Below are 19,595 nucleotides of genomic sequence, written 5' to 3' on the forward strand. Positions count from 1 at the left end.
TTTCCCCTTTGAACATTTAGGTACATCAACCAATAAAAACATTAGATACACACAAAATTGACTTATACATAAGTGCACATATTTAAAAGAACAAAACTTTGCAGCCATGATGTCTACTTATCTTGTAGCTCACTGGGTAGCATACTTGCCTACGGAGGTTTTTGGATGAGTGACAGACCCGGGTTCAAATCCCCCCTTGGACTCAAGTGAACCTCTAACTCATTACACTGGCTTACCTTTGTACCTTCAACATATTGAGACCTTAAATCAATCTGGACTCTTACAAACCGATCCACGCATAGGTTTGCCCCATTAATATGCTGTATGCTTGTACACACAGGGCCGATTTACTTGAAATAGTTTAGGAAACATTGGGTAGCATTACTTTGGAATACAGCTTGTTTAATTTGTGTGAAGTAAGATAGCCAATATTGTTTCTTGTAACTTAGCATAATTTTGATATCAATACTATTATTGGCAGGCCTAGATTTTTATTGTTTGAATTAATGACTTATAGACAGTGCTTTTGTGTGAGTATATTGGCATTTTTGTACGTTGAAAACGTTTTTTTATTCAGATAACGTATCAAAACAAACTTTTAAGCAATAAACGGACACACGGTAGCTCAACCATGTTTTATTATTTTAGAAGGTCTAATGCAATTTGAGCATGATGTGTTTCATGCTCTAGTGAAAGTAACAAAGCGTGCTTTCTTTCCATGATGGACCAAAGTGATTAAATATGCTCTATCAATCGATGCATTTTACTGGTATTTGTACAGCAGCAACTCCCCGCTGATTTTTATCTATTTTTTTCACGCGCCTGTTACTGTTGCCGCAGTTGCGTATGTAATCTTGGTTGTTTCGTGCATGAGTTCTATTAATGTAATGTATTTAAAACAATTTAACTTTTTCAGTTTTTCATGATTTTCAACAACTTTACCGCGACTGCTGAATGACTAGCTAATATTTTCTGACAAACATCTAGCCTTAATTCTATTTTTACATTTTGTATGATATATACCACATTGTGGGTGGTGTTAAGAAATGTTTTTATTGTATATAGGCTATACAGTATAGAAGACAATAAAAACTGGAAAACGTATGTAGTGCCCTTGGAAGATGTTTGCCAATTTGATCTGATGTTTGCAATGTATTTTAATTAATTCATTAATTCTTGGATTTGGGTGGATGTTGTTCAGAGAGGCCAGTGTTTTTTTCTGTGCCATTCGTGTGGGGCTAGCTGCAGTTTATCCTATGCAACTGTGTGATTTAGATAATTGGTTCACGTGATAGAAGCTGATAAAACGAGAACTACTTTAGAAAGTTCACGGAGAGTGAAGGTCTAGTTAAACTTTTAGTGAACTCTCTGGCGCCTATTGCTGTGCTGATTAAAAGATATGTTGTCCAATCACGCTGCGTGATGGGGGGTTCGACAAGAGGTCAAGTGGAAACTAGTTAGGGGTTGCAGGAGAAGACTAACTGAAGAGAGAAGCAGATGTGCAGGAGAGATCGTAAAACTGTCTAGTGACATTTAGTTGAATGCACGTTTTGGAATTGATTATCGGTTTTCGCCATCGTCATTGAATTAAGTCGCGGTACGGGATGGGAAGGTGCGGACGTTTTGGTGTAAATTCCAGTTTTTCTTATTTTCTTCTCGACGAAGTGTTTTCTCTACTGTTTCGGGTAGCTAACCTGACGAGTGTGTTTGTGTCGGACCTGCATTCGGATCGCCAGTGACTTGTTTTCCTGTGTGTGTGAGTAAACCTCAACATTATTCTTGTGTGGATTCATATGAGCTCCAACATGCGCGCCAACGTATAAAGACAAACTGTGCACGAACAGCCTAAAACCCCGGGTTATTTTCTTTAGTTTGTTATTTTGGTTTCGTGTTCATTTCTTTCATTTAATACTGTGACAGTTAAAGGGGCCATGCAGTATGTATGGGCTGCCTAAGTTTGAATGGCGTCAAGTTGATGGCACTTTGGTGTTTTTTTTTTTTTTTTTTAAATAAATGCCACTATTGTAGTTAATGATATATTCAGGACTGTGTATAGTGTTATTGCATATTTTTCTCTTGAAATTGATTAAGCCCATTATAATTTGGTGTATTTTGGTATTGTGGTTTTACTCCTTATACATGGAGTCAAATGTTATGCACAAGTAGAGCAACATTTTAGGTTAATAAAATAACTGGTTCTTTGAGTGTGAGTGCTCAAAGTGGGGGCTCGTGAGTCAAAGTGTTTATGCATGGGAGTCATTGTTCACAAGCAGTATAGCTACATACTAACATCTTTAAAGCTACCTGAGGCCTCCCAGTCTCCCAGGTGAGATCCCTAGACATAGAGTAAACTGGTGCATCCCATCACAGCTCCTCCCATGCATTTTAGTGTATTAGTGGAAGTTTCATAGGTTTCAGTATTACCTATGTATATTATGTAAATGAGCATTGTGGTGGGAGGGCTACACGTAGCAATAGAAAGGATTACAAAATTTCTGCAAATCAATAAAAACCTTAAATGTATTGTAGACTGAAAAATCCTTACGTTTTAATGTGATACATTTTTTTTTACTTTAAACACATTTTAACATATTTTCAAAGCAACTCAAGATTGTTTAGAATCATTGACAGGGGTCATCATACAATGTTGTTGATTGGGCTTGTATCCTTTATGAGGCCTACAATGCAGCAAACTGCAACGTTTTAAAGTCACAATACCTGCTGAAATAACTACATTAGGATTTCTGAAGCTAACATCATTACCTATAAAACAACCCACTGCTAAAGCTGCCATGTAAAAATAAAGAATGAAACCAAACATGTTAGTTCATGTGAATTTATTTCAAGTAATATTCAAGTATCAAGTAATTTTTTATTTCAAGTTCATTTTTCCCAAGTACTGTATAGTGCTCGAGCAGTCCTCGTCTTTTGAGTACTCAAGATGGGGTTGCTGGTGTGCTAGAAGGGGATGCTGGTGCACTAGAGGGGGTTACTGGTATGCTGGGGGGGGTGCTGGTGTGCTTGAAGGGATTGTTGGTGTGCTAGACAGGGGTGATGGTGAGTTAGAGAGGGGAGCTAGGATGCAGAACCTCCTGCTGACTGAATCCTTCTCTCTCGGGAATTATGGGTGGCCCTACGGGGCAGCTGGCCACAGTCAGCACTGAATAGTGCCAGAACACTGGGTCCATCCACACACTGGCAATCATTGCATTTTGGTGTGTAAGTTTGTTTTTGTTTTTATTTTGTTTAGTGGTCCTTCCAATGTCCTTGTGATGAGCTGTATTGTGATATTTGACTTTACAAATGGAACAATAATGTGCTGCTCCACTGCAGGTCTAGCAGCAAGAGCTTCTAACCCCAAATTTATCCCTGCTGTCCTTGCACAGAGTGAGGTTAAGAAAGCCAAATGTACCAACAACAGCAACTGCACGGAAGGTGCATCCGCACCTAACGGTGAGTCGTGGCACCTAACGGTGAGTTTCTCCTTGCCCATAATAGCATATATTTTCTCACACCTACCCATCGTAGTGTCGTTAATGCACAAGGCAAGCCTCCATCTTCCTTTTGCTTCTGTTCATTTATGAGTGGCTGACGCAAAACTCTATGAATGAAGTTAGCTTATTACATCAGTGCTGTTCCGGTTCATTTGTGGAATGGTGTGTGTCTTGATGCAGCCTCTCCCTCTTTCTCTCTTTCAGTCTCTCACTCCCAGTTTGCTGGTCTGGCATGAAAATTTAATTATTTTATTGGCAAAGCCAAATAAGCACACACAACCAGTAGAATACACAGTGAGCCCCGTGTTGTTTGGGACAAAGCCATATTCTTTTCTTGATTTCGCTCAGTACTCCATAATTTTAGATTTTCAATCAAACAACTCATACAGTTGAGGCCAAAAGTTAACATACACCTAGGCTACAGATATTCAAACTCAGTTTTTCACATCTCCGCACATTTCATGTTACCATACATTTCCTTTGGCAAGTCAATTAGGGCATCTACTTTGTTCACATCAGAGGTAATTTTAAAACAATCAATTAGAGACAGATTTATTTCAGCTTTAATTCACTGTCAGAATTCCAGTGGGTCAAAAGTTTACACACACCAAGTTGATTGGCCAATTGTCACAATTAGGAGTTAATTCTGAGTTAATTGGCACCTGTGGCTGTATTTAAGGGCCAGCCTTTAGAGCCACTGCCTTTTTTCCAAGCAACTCAGCCAAGACCTCAGAAAAAAGATTGTGGACCTCCACAAGTCTGGTTCCTCCTTAGAAGCAATTTCCAAACAACTGAAGGTACCATGAGCATCTGTACAAACAATTGTATGCAAATATAAAAATCTTGGGACCACACAGACACTGCATCATTCAGGAAGGAGGCACAAATGAACTCCCAGGGCTGAACGAACCTTGGTCCGAAAAGTTCAACTGAACCCAAAGACAACATCAAAGGAACTGGTGAAGGAGTTGGAGGCATCAGGTACCAAAGTATCTACATCCACCATTAAGAGAATCTTACATCACAATGGCCTGAAGGGCTGCTGTGCAAGGAAGAAGCCCGTACTCGAAGACCGGCATAAAAAAGCCAGAATGAAGTTTCCAGGTGATCACCAGGATGAAGACCTAGCCTTTTGTGGGAGTGTTCTCTGGTCAGATGAAACAAAAATTGAACTTTTTGGCCATAATGATCAGCGCTATGTATGTAGGAAAAAGGGTAGGGCTTTTAATCCGAAGAACACCATTCAAACTGTGAAGCATGGGGGTGGCAGCATCATATTGTGGGGGTGTTTTGCTGTGTCCCATTGACTGGTGCACTTCAGAAAATAGATGGCATCATGAGGAAGGAGTATTATCTAGAAATACTGAAGCAACACCTCAAGACATCAGCTAGAAAGTTAAAACTTGGTTGCAATGCAGAACAATGATCCTAACCATACCTCCAAAGTGGTAACAAAATGGCTTGAAGACAACAAAATGAAAGTATTGTAGTGTCCATCACAAAGCCCTGACCTGAATCCCACAGAAAATTTGTGGACTGAACTGAAAGAGCATGTCTGAGAAAGGAGGCCCACAAACCTGACTGAGTTACACCAGTTCTGTCAGGAGGAATGGGCAAACATTCCAGCAAAGTATTGTGAGAAGCTTGTGGAGGGCTACCCCATGCATTTGATTCAAGTTAAGAAATTAAAAGGCAATGCCACCAAATACTAACATGTATGTAAAATACTGAAGTGTATGTAAACTTTTGACACACTGAAAATCTGATATAGTACATAAAAGCTGAAATAAATTTGTCTCTTAGCTATCATTTTGAAATTACCTCTTATGGAAATAAAGTAGATACCCTAACTGACTTAACACAGGAAATGTACAGTAGCATGAAATGTGTGCAGTTGTAAAAAATTGAGTTTGAATGTCTTTAGCCTAGGTGTATGTAAACTTTTGGTCTCAACTGTATGTGGTTAAAGTTTGTTTTCTCAGATTTTATTTAAGGCTATTTTAGTGCATTTTGGGTTCACCATGTAGAAATAACACTTTTTATATATAGCCCTCCCTGTTTCTGGGCATCACAATGTTTGGGACAAATGGCTTCACGGGTGTTTCTGATTATTTCCCATATTTCTGAGCCTCTTAATGACTTCCTTGACTTTCATTGGCACAACTCTGGTCCAAATGTTGACAAACACCAATAACAGATTCCAAAAGGCAATCTAAAGCCTAGAATCAAGAGTATTGAGCTAAATCAAGAAAAATAAATATTGCTTTGTCCCAAACATTATGGCACTCACTGTATCTCCACAAATGGATTATAATTGCATTATAAATAGCCTGCTTGGAACAACATCTCTCTGTCTCAGGTATAATGACTGGCAGATGTGTGGACTTTGACAACTCCTCAAAGACCTGTGAGATTCGAGGCTGGTGTCCTGCTGAGATTGACAGCTTAAAGATGTGAGGCGCTGTCCGTGGTGCTATCTGCGCAATTGCACACACCCTCACCCTGCCAATCATCCACCTGCCAATCATGCCCCCGCAGTCAATCACTGAAACATCTCTCCCATTCTGGACTCAGCCACCTGTAAATCTCTCTTCATCTCTCTCTCTCTCATTCACTCTCCCCCCTTTCTTTCTCCCTCCTTCTCTCTTTCATTCTCTCAGTGAGCCCATGATGGAGGTGGAGAACTTCACCATCTTTATTAAGAACAGCATTCGCTTCCCCCTCTTCAACTTTACCAAGTGAGTCCGACCATGATCAGTCCGGCCATGTTGAATCTGACCACAATCATTCCGACCCTGATGAATCTGACCAAGAGCATTCCGACTGTAATAAGTCTGACTGCAATGAGTCAGACCACGATAAGTCTGACTATGATAAGTCTGTCCCTGACCAGTGACCGCGATGAGGGACCAGGATGAGTCTGACCATGATGGGTTTGATTGTGATGAGTCTGACCATGATGAGTCTGTGCATGATGAGTGATTGAGTCACCCTTACTCATCCTTTATCTTTGTCCTCAATTGCCTTCCTTCCCTTTGGACATGTCTCAGCAGGGTTTCAACAATCCCTAAAAATTCTTAAAAACTTGTGTATGAGGGTATATGTGAGTGTGCATAAGAGTTTACATGCTCATATATCTACAGTAAGTTTGTACCATGATTGCAGCATGGTTGAAATTGTCTATAGGTCTCTGAGTGACCACAGGAGTCACTACTGCATCATGCAGGGCATACCCTGATGATTAAATCTCCTCCCCAAGTGATGCTATGACCAATCAAACAGCTCCCAGTGGTTGCGATAGCTCATTGAATGCTACACCTTTGGAACACAGGACATTTCAAAATCTGTGTTTTGTACTATTTCACTTGTATTCTGATAAAAATAACTTTGCCATAAAATGCCTAATTGCAATAATAGCACAATAGATGTTTGTCCTTTATAATTTTATGACACGTAACACAAGCAGGATGAAATAAGCTATAAAATAACACTTTGGCGTTGCGTAGAAAGAAATAGGAAATAGGCGGAAATATGTTTTTGGGCCAGCCTGTGAAAAAGTGGGTTGACTTGGTGGGTTTTTCAGAATACATTTTCCACATGTCTCCAGTGCTCCTTATAGTTATCCTATAACAAACTAACGGCAGTGCAGTCATCATCCTAACTGTTCCAACTCACCTTTGGGTGTTACAAAACATACAGTTACATAAATACATTTTTCTTTTTAACCCCTTAAGTGTAGGGCTCCTTTTTTTAACACAAGCCTGGAAATGACACATCCAAAAAAAATGGTTACTATTCTTGAACCCTTTTGACTGCAGACGTAATCCTGGTGTTTTCTGAAAGGCAACAATTGGAGTTTTTTTTCAAGGGTCAGAATTACTCAGAATTAGTAACATAAGCTCAAACACAGTGGAGGCGGAAGTTTTTTTTTTTCTCACCTCAAATATTTTTATTTTAAGTGGATACAGATGTGTGTGGCTGTGTCTGGTGGACTTTGAAACACAATGCAGCCCCAGCCACAACGCTGGACAAATCCTGGTTCAAATTTGATGACAATACCACCAAACATTAGCATTCTGCAATGTTTTCTTCTGAGCTAGGTCTCGGCATGTTTCCAAAAAGGCCATTAAAACCACCTACCTAATATTGTGTAGGTCCCCCTCATGCCGCCAAAACAGCTCTGATCCGTTGAGACATGGACTTCACCTCTGAAGGTGTCCTCGGGTATATTTGGATTTCTGTATATATTTGGATTTACTGTATATTTGTATCTGATATTTTGTATCTACTGTAAATTTGTATCTGTGTTATTTTGTTGTCTTTGATGCTGCAACAGTGCAAATTCCCCCCGGGGATAAATAAAGTACATTACTACTACTACTAATTACATTATTAGTTTTTATTACATAAAAAATTTGAAATGGATTACATTATCGGGAGTTATTACACTATTGGTAGTTTATTACACTATTAGTTGCTACAGGGCTATAAGAAGCTAAGATATTGTTAGAGGGTGAATTATTTCCACATGATTTTAAAAACTCTCGATAGGTCAGAGCTGTTTTGATGGCACAAGGGGGACCTACACAATATTAGGCAGGTGGTTTTAATGTTGTGGCTGATCGGTGTATATCTTAAGAACAACATCTTACAAACATGTTTTCAACGTACAAAAATACCAAGTTACTCACACATACAAACCACTAAAAGTCATTAACACTTCTAGGCCTGCCATTAAAAGAACTGATATCAAAATTCCGCCAAATTACAATAAATGGCTGTACTCCAAAGCAATGCTGCTATCCAGTGCTTCCTAAATTATTTCAAGTAACTTTGCCTGGTGTTTTTTCATCTTACCATGTGAACACGTTGTGGCCATTCAAAGTATATGTGTCGTATCTAAGTGTGAAATGGAAATCATTTATACCGGGAATAATCTTGCTGAATAATCTGAGAGAACACAGGGCCAAGTTACTTGAAATAATTTAGGAAGCATTAGGTAGCACCATTTCTTTGGAATACAGCATGTTTAATTTGTGTTAGGTAAGATTGTTAGGCCAATATTGTTTATTGTAACTTGGCGTAATTTTGATAGCAGTACTTTTAATGGCAGGCCTAGGTTTTTCAAGTGGTAATGTCTTATAATGGTTTGTATGTGTGAGTAACTTGGCATTTTTGTACATTGAAAATGTATTTTTCTTAAGATTCTTAATGTATCTTTGTAATGAGAAACTGATAAGACTAATTCACATACATGTAGACTATGAGAATTATGCGTACACATACATACATACATGCAAACATGCATACATCGTAGCCAGTCCCTGATGTAAACTGGTGTGATTGGGTGGCAGAACGAGATTTTGGGGAGGGAAAGTTTATCACATAATTTGTGATGAGTAGCGCAGCGGACCTGGGTGTAAAAATGCAAAGTAACCCTTTAAGAAACGCTTGTGGATGACTGTAATCCTTGTATTAATTTGTACAGTCTGATCAGTATTTACCGTTTAGCAGTGGCACTTTGCTATATACTGTATATATAAAATAAAGGCTATGTCATATGGCACGATGGCGCAATTCAAAATATAACAGGCTGGCACCGTCAGGAACGCAACAGAAATCCCCCTAGTTTATGGCCATCCAACGAGTGTTCATTTACAAAATTCGCAGCTCCTGAGCTGGAAAGTTGTGTACGCTTATGTCCTGCTTCGTTTTCTGTTTTTGTTCTGCGATGCAGTTTTTGTGTTTGTATGGTTTATAAGGCATTTTCATATGCTGAGTTGTATAGGTAGGACTCCTGTGTGCTGTCTTCCTCAGCTAGATCACTGACAACGTGACAATGTGAGAAGCAAAACTTGGTAACAGTTCTGAGAAATTGAAAACTTGACATTGGACAATAGCATGCACAGACATATTTCCCAGCAATCTTTGCATATCAGAAAATAATAGTAGTACTAAAGAAATGAACACGAATGATTGAATAGTTAAGACAATATGTTTTCTGCAGAATGCGCATTTAGGTAAAGTTTAATATGATCACAGACTATTGTACAAAGAAAATATACAAACCGTGACTGAGATGAGTGGTCCTTATTGAACGGTATATAAAACAGGTGGTTTGAAATGATCATATATGCAGTTGTTCAAGGAATGCATGAAATAGTCTTTAAAAACTGTTGTACAAATGTTGTTTTTTCACATAGACTAGTAGTAGTTATAATTGTGAATGCGTCATGTTTTAAAATGGAATGTTTTAAATGGGCGTTGTTGACACTACAGACGTTGTAATAGTTTGTATGTCGGTAGATAGAGAACAGCGCAAGGTAACATGAATTTAGAAACCTGGTGTTTGCTGATAATAACATTTTCCACAGTAGCCAAGTAAAAAAGTACGCCACAGTGGTAAGCTGTTGTAACTTAGTATGAAAAGCAAGAAATGTGTCATTAAATGCTTATGGCTGCCCATGTGTGAGTTTTGCTATTCAAGATTTTGATATAACTGAAAAAGCAAAAGCAATAGTTTAAAAGCAATAGGAAATGATTAGTTGGCAAATAAGTGTGTATAACAAATTAAAGATTTACATGAGCCTTAGGTTGGATTTTATCCTCTGACTTTGAGATTTCAAGGCAACAACATTACCAGTGAGCCACCAACAAAGTAGCTGTCCAACGCATTCATTTTCTAGGTGAAATATGTAAATTTTGCATGTGCATGTGAAACGTATGCATTGAACATTCCGATAGAATGTGAATGGAAATATTACATAAGGGAATGAAGTTATAAACACATACTTGGGCACGAACGGCTTTGCAATACGAAAAGGTTGTTTCATGCCATCATGCTCATGGTTTTAAATAAGCCAGGTCAGTAAGCACAACTCTGGTGCGGTTTTATTCCATATGGCCTGGCTATATTCTAGCCGGCTAGAAAACGTTAACATTGAAAGCAAATGTAGCCGGTTAACTGAATGTGTAGATGGTATGTCACAATACAGTGTATACGTTTGGTGAAAGACCAGCTAGATTTGGTGCAGAAGAATTATACAGTTGTAAAAGCAATAGTTGAAAAATAATAGACAATCATTAGTGAGCAAATAGCGTGCATAAGAAATGAAAGATTTGGTGAAGGATTCAATCCTGCGGCTCAGCGGTCCAAAGGCCACAACATTAACAGTGAGCCACCAACTAACTGTACTGAGTTGGAATTTTCTTGGAGAAAAAGATAAGTCCATTTTGCACTTTATTGTGTGGACTTGTGAAGTTGTTTGTGAATTCCGTAAGTTGACATGAGATCAGAAGGTACAGAAATGAATGTTTTTAAGGGCTGAGAGTCTGTGGTCATTGTGGTTATATCTGTTGGAAACTCTAAAAAGCGGCAAACTCTCGGTGCTGTATAGGTATGGGGCAGGCCATCCCAATACATCCCAATTTATTATAAATACGTAGGCTTACTGAATAATAAGTGTACTGAATAATAATACAAATATTTTGAGAATGTATTTAAATGCACGCCGATATAAAATGTAATTAAGTCCTTTGCTGAACTTCTGCAATCTATGCCCTCTGCTGTACATTCCAAGCTGTTTTCACTGCCCTCGGAAATATTTGGACGAGTGATTTTCTCCAAGGCCTCCAAACACGGAGTGTTCTGTCTTGACTTAGCAATTGAAAGATAAATTTGTTGTAAAACAACATTTGTAGGCATAAAGTCTCAGAAATGTTGAGACTAATGCACAACATTTGTAGCATGTACACTGAAAAAGGTATGGTTTGTTTCACAGGAGAAATAATGCATGTCTTTTTATGCAAGCATAATAACCGATACACCGTTAGAAACAAAATTACAAAAATTGTATAAAATGCTTCTCAATCATCACTACTGACAGTGTACCGGGCACAAGTTACACTGTCCATGTTGTGTCGTTGCATGTCCTATGGGCTATATTGAGGGACTGCTTGGCCAGGGCTGGTCAGAGCTTATAGGTGGGCTCGTTTTGCCCTTGAGAATCTATACAAACTGGAGATAACAACATTATTTTGTACACAATATTTTCAGCCTGTATGCTACAGCAAAACAGACGGCAATGATAATTCCTCCTGAGAATTTCTAAGTAAGCAATGGACATTTTATTGAAGTTATGGATTTTGTTTGCTGGAATTCTTGCGGTGACAAGCATATAGACTTTTGTGATTTGTGTTGTCTGGAATACCAAAACGCAAAGGTGAGGACCCCCAAACTTGTTCTGCCACCCCACATGTTAAAAAATAAGGAACCATGGTCACTAAAACATTGGCATGGAAAAACAGTTTATATAGGTACAACAGTGAGTTTTTCACCACTTTAAAATGGTGTATCATGTGCCCAGATTAATTGAAAATATCACTGACAAACACGCCTGCCACAGGCCACCGAAGTGGCTTTCCTTGGGGCCCTCCAGCACAGAGACACAGGGAGATGATGTTCAAGCAGTCCACATTTATTTACGAGGGTTTGGCAAGATGTTATAGCCAAGTGAGCAGATCTTAAACACTCATGACAGAGAAGCTCCCTTGTGTGGGTGGGGATGGCAGATTTAACCTGTGCGCAGTGATTACCTCACTACACACAGGTGCAGCCACTCCTGTTCCTGGGTCCAATTTGCCTGGCCAATTATCTAATTCTTAACCAATTATCCAATTGGCCAGGTCTAATTAGCTTGACCCAGGGCAGGTGTGTCTGCTTAAACCAGCCATCCCCACACCACATACCCCCAACTCTAAACTGAGGCCAAGGAGAATCCCTGGCCGAAGCCTACCCACCCCCACCCACCCACCCACCCACCCCCAACAAAGCCAAAAACAAAAATAAAAAACACTCCACTAAAGAGTCAGGGTGGGTGGCCCCGGAACAGTCCAGTACATGCTGTGACCCTCCCCCTCCGCCCTTCCTCCTCCTCCCTCCCGGAGCACGGGAAGTCCTGGGCTGCTCTGCTGGCTGGTGGGGGCGTCCCCGGGCTTGGGCTGTTCCAGGGGCTGTGGTGGGGTGGCTGGGCTGGTGGGCTTGCTTCCGTGCGGCACTGGGGACCGGGAACCCTCGTAGCTGTGGTGGCCGCCAGTCGGCTCTGCTGGCAGGCTGCTGCAGGCTTACCCCCTCATGGGCTCCGGGCAAACCAACCAGGCCAAAACAACGAACCAAAACACCCAAACGGACAAGAAAGGAAGCAAAACGGCGTGGCCACCGCTCGTGCGCCGCCCGTAGCTGACCCGCCTTCCCGGCCAAGTCCAGCTCACGGCGCGACCACCTCTCGTGCACCACCCGTAGCTGACCTGCCTTCCCGGCCAGGTCCAGCTCCTCAGCGTCCCAGCTGAGGATCGCTTCCTTCCCCTCCCTGGTCATCTTCCGCTCTCTGTTTTTGGCCTGGAGGATCCGCCCGAAGCCCTGTCGGGAACACCTCAGCTGCCCCTCCTCCAGTGTGCTTCCTGGCTGGCCCTCCTGTGCTTCTTTCCTGTGCTGGAGCAGCCCCACGTTGGGCGCCACTGTGGCAAACACGCCTGCCACAGGCCACCGAAGTGGCTTTCCTTGGGGCCCTCCAGCACAGAGACACAGGGAGATGATGTTCAAGCTGTCCACATTTATTTACGAGGGTTTGGCAAGATGTTATAGCCAAGTGAGCTGATCTTAAACACTGTCATGACAGAGAAGCTCCCTTGTGTGGGTGGGGATGGCAGATTTAACCTGTGCGCAGTGATTACCTCACTACGCACAGGTGCAGCCACTCCTGTTCCTGGGTCCAATTAGCCTGGCCAATTATCTAATTCTTTACCAATTATCCAATTGGCCAGGTCTAATTAGCTTGACCCAGGGAAGGTGTGGCTGCTTAAACCAGCCATCCCCACACCACAATCACTTAAAAAACTGAATGAGAAAACTGAATGTGAGAAAAGAGCAAAAACCGAGCAAGAGCATGAACCAAGTAAGAACCAGGCCTGAAGCCCCAAAATAGCAAACACATGAGGTAGAAAATTCCCAGTGGGGAGAAAAACCTTCAAACAGAGGCAAGAAAAAACTAGCCCATCTTCCACTGGCTAGCCTGGTGTAAAGTAGAAGTAGAATGGATATAACAGAAATGTAATAAGGGACCAATCACAGCAAATAAAATGGGTTCAATAGGTTACAGGTAATAAACTAACTGGAGTAGTAGAAGTCCAGATTGTATAATTCAGGATAGTGGAGTTTAGAGGGGCATGGTAATACATCTGGAGCTCCAGGCTGCATCAAGGCATGGGCATGAAGCAGGGCTGCATTTGTCCACGGCCAAGGAATGAGGGACAGGGCTGGAGCGATCCTGTGAACTCAGGGCGAGGGAGGGGCAGGAGCCCCAGGGGAAAAGAAACAGAGAAGATGAGGTTAGTCACTATAAAAATTCTCTTTACACAAATGGTAGTCTCTGTGCCAAAAATCCTAGAATAAACACTTGGATAGAAGCTCCATCAAGCTACTTATACAATCCACAGTCACCAGTGAGCAACCTATGATGGCTATGGCTAAGGCAGCCACTACTAACAGTCCTCCTACTGGAACACAAACCTGAGTGCAAATTATGTGGGAACCTTGCCGGGCTAACTCAGACCACAGAATGAATGTATTAGCCCTGCAAGGTTCGAACATAAATGGCTGATAAGCCAACATCTTGTCCTGCTTAATCAATCAAATCAATTTTACAGCAAGACTAAGTGCACAAGGAGAGCACAGGCTTCACATAAACCCAGACCAACAATGCAACACCCCTCCCTGTAAAGTGTGTCCCCCCTCATGACAAGCACAACATATTAGTCCTAATTATGAGGAAAAATGGAATTAGACAGCTGACATGGCCTACACAAGAAAGTTGAGGGATAAACAAGAGGTTAAACAACAAAATTAAACCCATGGATCAATCTATGCAGTTGTAATCAATCCAGACCATGTATATAGCATATAATGCTGGGTTAATGATTTAGCACCTGAAATGAAGCATAAGGCACTTTGGTAAACTGTCCAAGACATGTGAAGTAGAGGAAGCATGTATGTAAAGTATGTCTCCATAGTCTAAAATGGGTAAAGAAAATGTAGCTATACTGAGTTTCTGCATGATTTTATTACTAAAACAAGATTTATTCCTGACTAGAAGCCTAAATTTCTCCTCAGTTCCTGTTATTAATGTAACTATATGCAGTTTAAAAATAAGCTCAACATCAAGCCTAAAAAAGGGCAGCACAGTGTTTTTTATTGTCAAGGGCTTGTACTGTCATTAATTAGGGCAGAGGCTGCAGTAATTGTACTACGACCAGACCTGAAACCTGGACTGCACATTACTAAGTATAGTGTTGTCATGTAAGAACTGCTTGATCTGAGTATTAACCAGGGATTTCAAAATGTTTGCCAGAATAGGGAGTTTTTAAACGGGATGGTAACTATTTAGATCAGAGGGATTCTCACTTTTAAACAAAGGGAGCACATAGGGTGCCATCCAATCATTGGGAAGAGTGTGAGTCAAAAGAGACTGATTAAAAATGAAAGAGGATAGGCAATAAGATGTGCAGCTAGCTTCAGAAGCCTAGGGCTCAGGACAGCCTAATGGATCAGGACAGTGATTTTCTAGGATCTATATTCCTTAATGGTTCAAGAACATGAGCAGAAGAAATAGGACTAGAAGCAAGTGGCTCAGTTATAACTGAAGGTGGTGAAATTTCAGGCCTAATAATTTCTGATGACCCTGTATTATGATTATTAAAGATGTAAAATGTTTGTTAAAAAGATTGACAATATCATCCTTGTTAGTTATTGGCTGAATATCCAACATGATACAATTGTATATAAAAAATAAATGTTTCTTTTGAAAAAAGTGTCTTTAAGTTAAGTATTTGACCCGGGGGTGTGCTACTCTCTCCTCACTCTTTTCCTCTCCCTCTTTCCCTGCAGGGGGACCCTGCTGCCCAGCATCACAGTAGATGAAATAAAGAACTGCAACTTTAACATGAGCAACATCTACTGCCCCATCTTCAGGGTGGGGGACATCCTCAGCTTCGCCCATCAGGATTTCTACAGCATCGCCAACGAGGTGAGGAATTCCCTTTACCTGAACCACCGCCCCCAACTCTGCCCCAAATCCATTCTTATAGCGCTCATCACCTATTTTGATAACCCTCTGGTGAGCCAGAAGTGAAGAACTGCAGTTTGCAGAGCGATGAACACTAAGTATTAAAGGAAGCCTGGGGCAAGAATCATTATTACATGTCTGTAATATTGTTATTATCCAATTCACCGGTGTATTTGTGTACCACTTGTATCAAGATAGAACCTAAATTGGATGTAAATAAATTGCATTTTCTTTGCTAGGTACAGGTGTGACATGCTCATTTATCTCTGATGAATGCACTAGGACCAACAACAGCATATAAATAATAATATAAATTAGAAATAACAATAAAAAATACAAATATAGCTTCAAGCTGTGATACACGCTGTGATACTGTCAATATTATGCCACTATGGCAAAGATCTCATGGCCTAAGGGGTGTATGATGTACCACTCGCACTGCAAGCTTCAGAGGTTTCCATGTGGTTAGGCCAAAACCAGGAACAGAGGAAAATGGCTAAAAGAGCAGGGGGAATCCTAATTCCCAAGGAGAAAGAGTCCTTAGTTTTAAGCCATTATCGAACCATATCCCTCCTGAATGTAGAAGGTAAGATTTTCTTTAGTATAGTGGCACAGAGGCTAGCAAACTATTTAGAAAGGAATAGTTTAATAGATACTACAGTGCAGAAAGCAGGAATCCCAGGTTTTGCAGGGTGCATAGAACACACTAGCATGATATGGCACCAGATTCAGGCAGGCAAGATAGAGAAAAGAGATTTACATGTGGTATTTTTAGATCTGGCAAATGTGTTTGGTTCAGTACCGCCTTATTTGGAGTGCTTTTGATTTCTTTAGAGTGCCAGGGATGATTGTAAACTTGATGAAAGCATACTTCCAAGATATTAGAATGTGTTTTAGTACTACAGATTTTACAACAGCATGGCAGAGACTAGAGATAGGTATTATGGCAGGGTGTACTATTTCCCCACTAGCATTCACAATGGCGATGGAAGTCATTATTAGAGCATCAAAGTGGGTGGTAGGTGGGGAGAGACGGCAGGGCGGGCTGCGCCTCCCACCAATTAGGGCTGATATGGATGACATGACACTGGTGACCATGACAGTGCCTTGTACAAAAAGGTTACTAAAGAAGTTAAATGAGAATCTTAAATGGGCTAGGATGAAGATTAAGCTTAGTAAGTCGAGAAGCATTTCATTGACCAGAGGGAAGGTAATAGAGAGAAAGTTTTACGTAGATAAGGAAGAAATTCCATCTATAAGGGACAAGCCAGTGAAAAGTTTGGGTAGATGGTATAATGGGGAGTTGAATGACAGTGAACAGATAGAACAACTTAGGAAAGACGTTGTAGAGGGGATAGGAAAGATAGAGAAGTCAGGGCTTCCAGGCAAGTTGAAATTATGGTGCTTGCAGTTTGGTTTATTCCCTAAGTTGATGTGGCCATTGTCATTATATGAAGTGCCAATATCAAAGGTGGAAAGGCTTCAGAGGTTGATTAATTTGTATATTAGGAAATGGCTAGGAGTTCCTCTGTGTATTAGTAGTGTGGCATTGTATGGGAAAGGCATTCTCCAGCTACCAGTAACTAGTCTAACAGAGGAGTTTAAGTGCACGAAGGTGAGAACAGTGTTGTTGCTATTAGGAAGCAACGATACAGTAGTTAGTAACTTGGTCCCAAATCCAACTAGAGGGAGGAAATGGAACCCAAAACAGGCAGTACAGGAAGCAAAGGCAGCTCTTAGGCATACAGACATTGTAGGTAAGGTGCAACAAGGCTGGGGGGGCTTAGGGCTCAGCTCAGGGAAACCAGTATGGAGCAAAGTAGGTCCCACAGAAAGGAGGAAGCTGGTAGTAGAGCAGGTGCGTCGACAAGAGGAAGTAGTGAGTTGTACAAAGGCTGTGGCCCAGGCTAAGCAGGGACAGTGGATGAACTGGGAAAGTATAGAGAAGAGGAAGCTTAGCTGGAGGGAACTGTGGAGGATGGAGGAATATTGTATAAAATTCCTGATAGGGGCTACTTATGATGTGCTGCCATCACCACAGAACCTAAAACAGTGGGCAGATGGGGACCCGTCGTGTCCACTGTTTTCAAAGATGGCAACTTTGACGCATATTCTGTCAGGCTGTAAGACTAGTCTTTCTCAAGGTCGGTATACATGGCGACATAACCAAGTTTTGAAAAGCTTAGCGGCAGGAATTGAAAGTAAAAGAGTACAGGTGAATTCAGGATGTAATCGGGTAGAGAGTGCAGCCATTCTATTTGTCTGTGAGGGAGAGAAATGTAGAGGAGGTAGGTTTTTAGGCAGCCATGAGTCAGGCCACCTAATGGGAGCTAATGTGATTGGGAGATGCAGGCAGATTTGGGAGGAAAGCTCGTTGTACCAGGAGAGATAGTTAGCACTAACTTGAGGCCTGACCTAGTGCTATGGTCTGTGAGTCAGCGGATAGTCTATTTCATAGAATTGACAGTGCCCTGGGAGGATTCAGTGGAGGAGGCTTATGAAAGGAAAAGGCTTAGATATGCAGATGTGGCAGCAGAAACTGAACAGCGAGGATGGAAAGCTAGGGGTTGTCCGGTAGAAGTGGGATGCAGAGGGTTTATAGCTCGATCGACTATATCATTATTGGGAGAGTTGGAGATTCGTGGGCAGAGTTTGCGAAAGGCGGTAAATTACATGTCGGCAGAAGCATTGAAAGGAAGTCAGTGGATTTGGTTGAGGAGAAATAATGTCAGCTGGGGGCCAAAGTAAACAAAGGGTAAGAGTATTCCTTTTCTTCTCTGTTTCTGCTTCACGTGTGATATTGTTATCAGGACTAGTTCTGTTTTCGACATAAGGATAGGATAACACAAGGAAGTTCTGCATGTGGGTACCATGGACAATGAGAGCTAGCATGGAGGGGGTGGTTCTGGGACGCTGGAACTAACTGTTGAGCCTTCCCGAGGTGTCGTGGGCCTAACTTGACAAAACACCGGTGAAGGGAGGTGCCCACTTGATAACCCTGGTGATATGCTGGCTCGCACTGCCTATGTATCTACACGTTGGGTTGTGGTGGCCAATGGGGGGCCATGTGGTAGAGTATGTAGCATCCACATTGTCAATACCTGGAGCTCGCATCAATGGAGTACGGGTCTGTTGAAGTTGGCAATGCTGTTTGGGGGCCGCTATGGGCCATGTAATACATTCGTAATGTATAGTCCCATAGTATTGGGATGGCAGGTATGCCATCCCGCCAAGTTACGCCTTGGCGGGGGCATGCCCCATACCTATACAGCACCGAGAGGCACTTTTCAGGGTTCCCCACAGAAATAACCACAACAGCCACAGACACTCAGCCCTTAAAAACATTAAATTCTGTACATTCTGACCCCATTTCAACAAACAGATTTCATAAACAACTTCACATGTCCACACAATAAAGCCCCAAACTAAGGGGATTTTGCGTTTTCTCCTTCTTCTCATTCTTATTTTTCCTGCCGCCTATCCCACTAATAACATGTCTCCCCATTGGACATTTTACCGACACCCACCAAATCTTCACCTACACGACCCAATGAAAAACTTGCATACACACGCAAAATACCCATACCTTTTTACTCAGAAACATTTTCAGTACAAACAGCTAGTCCGCCTGTGGCCTAGTGGGTAAGGTTACAGTCTTGGGAACACAGGGTCCTAGGTTCAAGCCCAGCTAGGAACACCTTTCTTTTAAAGTTACCATGGTGATTTTCACACTTTCTCGGTTTTATGTGCTATTTGCACAAGAGGCATTGAAGAAACACAATGAGTAAAGTATTAAATATGTCCGTTCTGTATTTTTGGAGAAATATGGGTTTTAAATTTATTGTCCTATTTTCAACCGGTTGAGAAAGTTGTCAACTTGGTGCGTCACAAACACAGTAACCACTCCCCTTTCCACGCCCCGTAAACCCATGGATAACTCGAGACCCATAGTTTGCGCCGCTGGCTTACAGGCAAGTACAGG

At 41.4% G+C, this 19,595-nt stretch overlaps 1 protein-coding gene across 5 annotated transcripts in view; it reads left to right on the forward strand.

Moving 5' to 3' along the window:
- The window catches only part of p2rx3a (purinergic receptor P2X, ligand-gated ion channel, 3a), a 56,440-nt gene that overhangs the window by 12,424 nt on the left and 24,421 nt on the right, over positions 1 to 19,595 (forward strand). For all 5 annotated transcript variants that reach the window (XR_004766127.1, XM_035425771.1, XM_035425775.1 and 2 more), the window contains 4 exons: positions 3,387 to 3,453; positions 5,854 to 5,947; positions 6,155 to 6,232; positions 15,436 to 15,574. Coding sequence is in view for 4 of the 5 variants with exons in the window: in XM_035425771.1 (XP_035281662.1) it covers positions 3,387 to 3,453; positions 5,854 to 5,947; positions 6,155 to 6,232; positions 15,436 to 15,574 (378 nt within the window). In the remaining variant the exon portion in view is untranslated. The remainder of the gene's footprint in view (positions 1 to 3,386; positions 3,454 to 5,853; positions 5,948 to 6,154; positions 6,233 to 15,435; positions 15,575 to 19,595) is intronic.

The sequence above is a fragment of the Anguilla anguilla genome, chromosome 7 (genome assembly GCF_013347855.1).
Source record: "Anguilla anguilla isolate fAngAng1 chromosome 7, fAngAng1.pri, whole genome shotgun sequence".
Classification (NCBI taxonomy): Eukaryota; Metazoa; Chordata; class Actinopteri; order Anguilliformes; family Anguillidae; genus Anguilla; species Anguilla anguilla.